The 7,130-nt window shown below is 38.7% G+C and overlaps 1 protein-coding gene across 6 annotated transcripts in view; it reads right to left on the bottom strand.

Moving 5' to 3' along the window:
* Positions 1–392: 392 nt before the first annotated feature.
* The window catches only part of LOC105703539 (proton-coupled amino acid transporter 1), a 35,150-nt gene continuing 28,412 nt past the window's right edge, over positions 393–7,130 (bottom strand). For 5 of the 6 annotated variants that reach the window (XM_023433698.1, XM_023433696.1, XM_023433697.1 and 2 more), the window contains 2 exons: positions 5,323–5,495; positions 393–3,150 (listed from right to left, as the gene is read on the bottom strand). In XM_023433698.1, coding sequence (XP_023289466.1) covers positions 2,909–3,150; positions 5,323–5,495 — 415 coding nt within the window. In that variant the 3' untranslated portion in view covers positions 393–2,908. Of the gene's footprint in view, positions 3,151–5,322; positions 5,496–7,130 lie in introns of those variants that run through there. The other variant, XM_023433700.1, reaches the window with a different exon arrangement.

Raw genomic sequence — 7,130 nt, 5'->3', positions numbered from 1 at the left:
ATCACAGATGGCGCAGGGGGTCCCTCTGCAGTCAATTAGGGCCTCAGAAAGCACGAATCCAGAGGATTTCTGGAGTTTTACTTCGATTTCTTTATAATTATTGTACGAAAACAACAGGTGGAGTATGTCATTTGGTACAATACCCAATATAATTCGACACAGCTGTCAATATAAAAACGAACGTCGGCAACGTAGGCATTTAGAAAAATCTTCTTTACCGACGTCGATCAAGTTCGTTACCGTCTTTCACTTCACCTTAAAAATGAGACATTAGAAAGATCTCTATTGGCTTCGATAAGTCGGTTATCTAGCCTAATATTATAAATGTTAAATAAGATGCATTATTACTAATAGTATCATAAGTATTTTAGGGAAAATGAAAACGAGACATGTAAAAAATAATTTGCGACGTATATTTTGTACCGATAAGATGACAAAGCCAGAGATTATGCAAATGTATACATCTCAATCTCACGAGTGTAAATGTACGACTAGAAAATGAAAGAAAGAAAATTTATTTACCCATTGCTGCAATGAAATAGTTTAGACGAAAGTCAGCGTAAAAGTGTTAAACGTTTTATACATAATGTATGTCGGTAAAAAGTTTAGAAGACATCGCAATGCCCGCCTTGAAGACGAAACAATACAGTTCTTTTGGTTCGTCCTCCTGTTTCCTACCTGCTACTTATTGTGTGGTATTTCAGTTTATTTCTCGTGATTCTTTTAGAAGAGACGAAAATCACCGCAAAAGTGTCAAACGTTTTATACATAATGAATGTCAGTAAAAAGTTTAGAAGATATCGCAATGTCCACCTTGAGGACGAAACAATACAGTTCTTTAGGTTCATCCTGCTGTTTATTACCTACTTCTTATTGTGTGGTATTTGAGTTTATTTCTCGTGACTCTATTAGGAGATACAAAAATCACCGCAAAATTGTCGAACGTTTTATACATAATGAATGTCAGTAGAAACTTTGTAAGAGATATATATGTTTTCAGATTTTGGCCGGGTACAAAGGAACATGGTCGAGTCATTAACGCAGATTACTGTCAACAATTCTAAATTAAAAACAACAACATTCTAGTCTTTCACCCATAACGGGAATATACCGTGTTTCTTGTCATCTTCCACGTAAAATAGATAACATTACTTATCTCGACTATTCGGATCTTACAAAAATCTTCACAATACAAAATAGTTTTCTGTTTTTTAAGTATCACTCTGACACATTGCAACGTTTCCAAGTTATGGCCGAAATGTATTGTACGGATTAGGATACATGGTCCTATCTGTCATGATAGTCATGAAGCTTATCAGGATTACAGCATCCCCTCATGGAGACGACAGTACTTCAGGTATCTTTCCTGGACCTACTTCTAAACTAGTCGAATCAATAGGATTGACGACACGTCGGAAGCTTCGGAAGACTATAAAAGTCTGTCACACTTCCAACACGTGGATTGCGCTGAACGTGTCAAGACAGTGCTTTAGGTATCTTTCTTGGACCTACTCCTAAACTAGTCGCATCGATAGGACTGACGACACGTCGGAAGCTTCTGACGATTGCAAAAGTCTCTCATACTTCCAACGCGTGGATTGTGCTGAACATTACTTTAGGTATCTTTCTTGGCAAGACATTACTTTAGGTATCTTTCTTGGACCTACTCCTAAACTAGTCGAATCGATAGGATTGACGACACGTCGGAAGTTTGGGAGGACTGCAAAAGTCTGTCATACTTCCAGCACGTGGATTGTGCTGGCAAGACAGTACTTTAGGTGTCTTTCTTGGACCTACTTCTAATCTAGTCCAATCGATAGGATTGGCGACACGTCGGAAGCTCCGGAGGACTGCAGAAGTCTGTCATACTTCCAACACGTGGATTGTGCTGAACGTGGCAAGACAGTACTTTAGGTATCTGTCTTGGACCTACTTCTAAACTAGTCGAATAGGATTGACGACACGTCGGAAGCTCCGGAGGACTGCAAAAGTCTGTCATACTTCCAACACGTGGGTTGTGCTGAACGTGGCAAGACATTACTTTCGGTATCTTTCTTGGACCTACTCCTAAACTAGTCGAATCGATAGGATTGACGACGCGTCGGAAGCTTCGAAGCACTGCAAAAGTCTGTCATACTTCCAACACGTGGACTGTGCTGAACGTGGCAAGACAGTACTTTAGGTGTCTTTCTTGGACCTACTTCTAATCTAGTCGCATCGATAGGATTGACGACACGTCGGAAGCTTAGGACTGCAAGAGTCTATCATACTTCCAGCATGTGGATTGTGCTGAACATTACTTTAGGTATCTTTCTTGGACCTACTCCTAAAGTAGTCGAATCGATAGGATTGACGACACGTCGGAAGCTTCGGAGGACTGCAAAAGTCTGTCATACTTCCAACACGTGGATTGTGTTGAACGTGGCAAGACAGTGCTTTATCGAGGACTGCAAAACTCTGTCATACTTCCAACACGTGGACTGTGCAGAACGTGGCAAGACAGTGCTTTAGGTATCTGTCTTGGACCTACTTCTAAGCTAGTCCAATCGATAGGATTGACGACACGTCGGAAGCTTCGGAGGACTGCAAAAGTCTGTCATACTTCCAACACGTGGGTTGTGCTGAACGTGGCAAGACAGTACTTCAGCTATCTTTCCTGGACCTACTTCTAAGCTAGTCGAATCGATAGGATTGACGACACGTCGGAAGCTTCGGAGGACTGCAAAAGTCTGTCATACTTCCAACACGTGGACTGTGCTGAACGTGGCAAGATCGGGTAGCCATAGCGATGGTGAGGGATAAGTCTGCGACAGAACCTCTCTTTTCTTCTTTCTGGCTCATGACCCTTACTTGCCATCATCTAGCTCTCCGAAGAAAGCCTACGGGAACCTAAGGTTATTAATTCGGGTTATTTGCTGAACTCTCGTACTATCGACGTTAGGCTCTCGTAGGTTCCCGTGGCGAATCCTAGGAGGCCGATCAGCAGTATAAGTATGTCTTTCAGAATGGTGAAGACGCCTAATGTGGCGTTCTGCCAGCAGACCACCATCTCTATGATTGGCGGGAACATCAACGCCAATGCTGTGCTGCTCACAGCTCCCACCAAAGATATGAAGAGGCCCAATTGAGGAATCGCTTCCGCCAGGACAACTGCAATCAAACGATATCATGTTTTCAATTCAATTCGATAAAATTGAGGAAATTTGTTAAGGAAAAATCTAAGGGACCCGTGTTTTTTTTTTATCGGCGGATAAACACTTTTAGGGGGTGAAATCAGGCTTCAAGGTTGGCCGTGAAAGGGGGAGAGTTGCTGTTTCATATGTGCCCATAATTATGAAAGTGGTCTAAGTCAAAATTTAAAAAAAAAAAATGAGTTTATCAGTTATTTCACGCCATATTATTTCAAACGAAATTAATTCAGTGTAATTTCGAAACAAAAAATATATGACTTAGACCATTTTCATAATTATGGGCACATGTAGAAGCACTCGACCGATTTTCATGAAACAACCGTCAAAATGTAGGGAATGAAGAGTTATGAAACATGTATTTGGAATTTTTCGAGAAAATTCATTTTTAAGGGTGTCACCCCTTTGAATACTTCTTTTACCCCTTTCCCCCTTAATACTTCATTCTCTCATCTTTAAGAGCTACAGTTGCGATGTAAAATACAAACACGGTTATGTTCAGTTTTTACATTAATACAATCTAAATATAAAACAATGTAATCCGTCTACACGATTTGTCCAGACATGTGATTCACTTTCTATTGTAGTTCTTTCCATTCTACTCCTGATTGACGCTGACGTGAATTCACGTCTTTTCAAGTTCCATTCCTGGTTGTCGCTGACGTGAATTCACGTCATTTTAAATTCTATTCCTGATTGCCGCTAACGTGAATACACGTCTTTTCAAGTTCCAATTCTGATTGCCGCTGACGTGAATTCACGTCTTTTCAAGTTCTATTCCTGATTGCCGCTGATGTGAATTTATATGTGACGTGAATATAAAATGACGTGAATTTACGTCTAGACGTAATTTACGAAGTGAATTTACGTAAAGACGTGACGTGAATTCACGTCTTTTCAAATTCTATTCCTAGTTGCCGCTGACGTAAATTCACGTAATTTTAAATTCTATTCCTGATTGCCGCTGACGTGAATCACGTCCTTTAATGACACAAGTTCGCAGCAACCAATTTCAGAATTTCATTACCGGTACCCAGTATTTCAAACAGAAAAAATTTGCCGGTCGCGAATGTGTTAATTAATCCCCCCGAGCTGCGATAAGAATAATTTGTTCATGGAACAATACTTACACGTAACGAAGCAAGTGAACGAGCGGAAACAAATTTCCGCGACAACGGGCCAACGAAAAGGGCCGTATCGGTTTACAATTGCAGGCCACATGATCGCAATTGGTACGTAGAATTGCAACGAGTACGTCAGCAGTATACTCAGACAAATCGAAATCTGTATGAACTGCGGCAACCTGAAAAAACAATTGTAATTGCATTACGGATACACTTTGGTTAATATACTAAGATCGATGATAATTTGCAGAGTGAATTATTACGGTGATATGAAATAGTTAGCCTATATATATATACATGCATGCACACACATACACACATTTGTGTGTGCATATAAGTATAATATTTTAATTAAGAGATAATTTGCAGAGTGAATTATTACGGTGATATGAAAGAGTCAGCCTATAGATATATTCTTGCATGCATACACATACACACATTTGTGTGTGCATATATGTATAATATTTGAAACGAATCAGTACGCTCAATTAGGAGAATACTTTCATGAGCGATTTAATCTCTCAGATGGGTGTGTGTGTGTGTGGCAACTTTCACGAGCGAAATTAATTCCTATAAATTACTTAAAAAACAAGCTTCTAGACGATAATACCCCCTTAAGGTGAAGTGAAACCCCTTTCAAATCAGTCGATAAGAATACAACACTTTTTTTTAAGGATATTAGACCAAACTGTCATTCTACTCCTGATTGACGCTAACGTGAATTCACGTCTTTTCAAATTCCAATTCTGATTGCCGCTGACGTGAATTCACGTCTTTTCAAATTCTATTCCTAGTTGCCGCTGACGTAAATTCACGTCATTTTAAATTCTATTCCTGATTGCCGCTGACGTGAATCACGTCCTTTAATGACACAAGTTCGCAGCAACCAATTTCAGAATTTCATTACCGGTACCCAGTATTTCAAACAGAAAAAATTTGCCGGTCGCGAATGTGTTAATTAATCCCCCCGAGCTGCGATAAGAATAATTTGTTCATGGAACAATACTTACACGTAACGAAGCAAGTGAACGAGCGGAAACAAATTTCCGCGACAACGGGCCAACGAAAAGGGCCGTATCGGTTTACAATTGCAGGCCACATGATCGCAATTGGTACGTAGAATTGCAACGAGTACGTCAGCAGTATACTCAGACAAATCGAAATCTGTATGAACTGCGGCAACCTGAAAAAACAATTGTAATTGCATTACGGATACACTTTGGTTAATATACTAAGATCGATGATAATTTGCAGAGTGAATTATTACGGTGATATGAAATAGTTAGCCTATATATATATACATGCATGCACACACATACACACATTTGTGAGTGCATATAAGTATAATATTTTAATTAGTAGATAATTTGCAGAATGAATTATTACGGTGATATGAAAGAGTCAGCCTATATATATATACATGCATGCATACACATACACACATACACACATTTGTGTGTGCATATAAGTATAATATTTTAATTAATAGATNAGAGGTTTTCTGGAGTTTTACTTCGATTTCTTTATATTTATTGTACGAAAACGACAGGTGGAGTATGCTATTTGGTACAATACCCAATATAATTCGATATAACTGTCAATATAAAAACGAATGTCGGCAACGTAGGCATTTAGAAAAATCTCCTTTATCGACGTCGATCAAGTTCCTCGACGTGTTTCACTTCACCTTAAGAATTATTAAGTAATAATTAACTCAAACGCCAGTTGTTGCTCTACCGATTCTGCAGATTTGCATCTTCGAATTGGCAGCTCTGTCTGAGGTTAGTAAACTGGTAAATTTATAAGGGTTTTGAAAAATAGGGCCTACTTCCGTAAAACGTATGTTATTTGTAGGAGGACACAAAGTCAAATCCTTAACCTAAGGTTTAATATTTTTAATGCCACACATTAGAAACAAAATGGTATCCGGAATATGGGCACCTTCCTTTACCATTAATTGCAGTTATGCTAACAAGGAAACATTCCCAAGTGTCCGCCTCCGATTTTATTGAGTTTCATATATGTTGAAGAACTCAAAAATCTAAGAGACACGTGTTTTTTTATATCTGCAATGGTCCACATTTAAGGGGTGAAACAACCCCCCAAAGTTTAGCGAAAAATCGGTTTGTATAATAATTTTCATAGATGCAACGGAGGGATTTCGACGAAACTTGGTATAAACGTATTCTGTATAAGGACGGTGAAAACACAATATTGTTCAGCAATGTTGCACCCCCTCAAGGGGGTGAACTACCCTTCAGGTGACATTTTTTTGTAATATCCATTAAACAAGCACTCCTACTTAAGTTCCACTTACGCGATGTGATTGCTCGCAAAAAATTAAGAAATACGTGTTTCTTGCTTTTTGCCAATAAACATTTACACATCGGTTGTAAACAATGAATGTAGGTGGTATACGGGTATATTCCGACTAGCTTTTTTGGGTTATATCGTGACCAATTCATTGCACATAAATCTTGTCAACATGCTAATTCCTCAAAATGTCGTTGGTTTTCATAACATGTAATTATTTACGAATATCGCTAATTCTACTTTCGTAAAAACAGTAAAAATCCAATTTTACCGTTTCACCAAGGAGATTGTATTACTAGTTGGAAACGGATGATGACTGCGTCATCGGATCTGTTGCGAAACTATTTCAGTCTCTTAAACTTTATTTTCAATTTATTTATAAATAATTGCATGCTATGAAAACCAACGACATTTTGAGGAATAAGCACGTTCACAAGATTTATGTACAATGAATTGGTCACGATATAACCCAATAAAGGTAGTCGGGATATACCCTAATACCACC

The sequence above is a fragment of the Orussus abietinus genome, unplaced genomic scaffold (genome assembly GCF_000612105.2).
Source record: "Orussus abietinus isolate OABI.00-Male unplaced genomic scaffold, Oabi_2.0 scaffold683, whole genome shotgun sequence".
Lineage (NCBI taxonomy): Eukaryota > Metazoa > Arthropoda > Insecta > Hymenoptera > Orussidae > Orussus > Orussus abietinus.
Note: the sequence above shows the minus strand (reverse complement) of the source record. Positions and strands in the feature narration are given on the sequence as shown.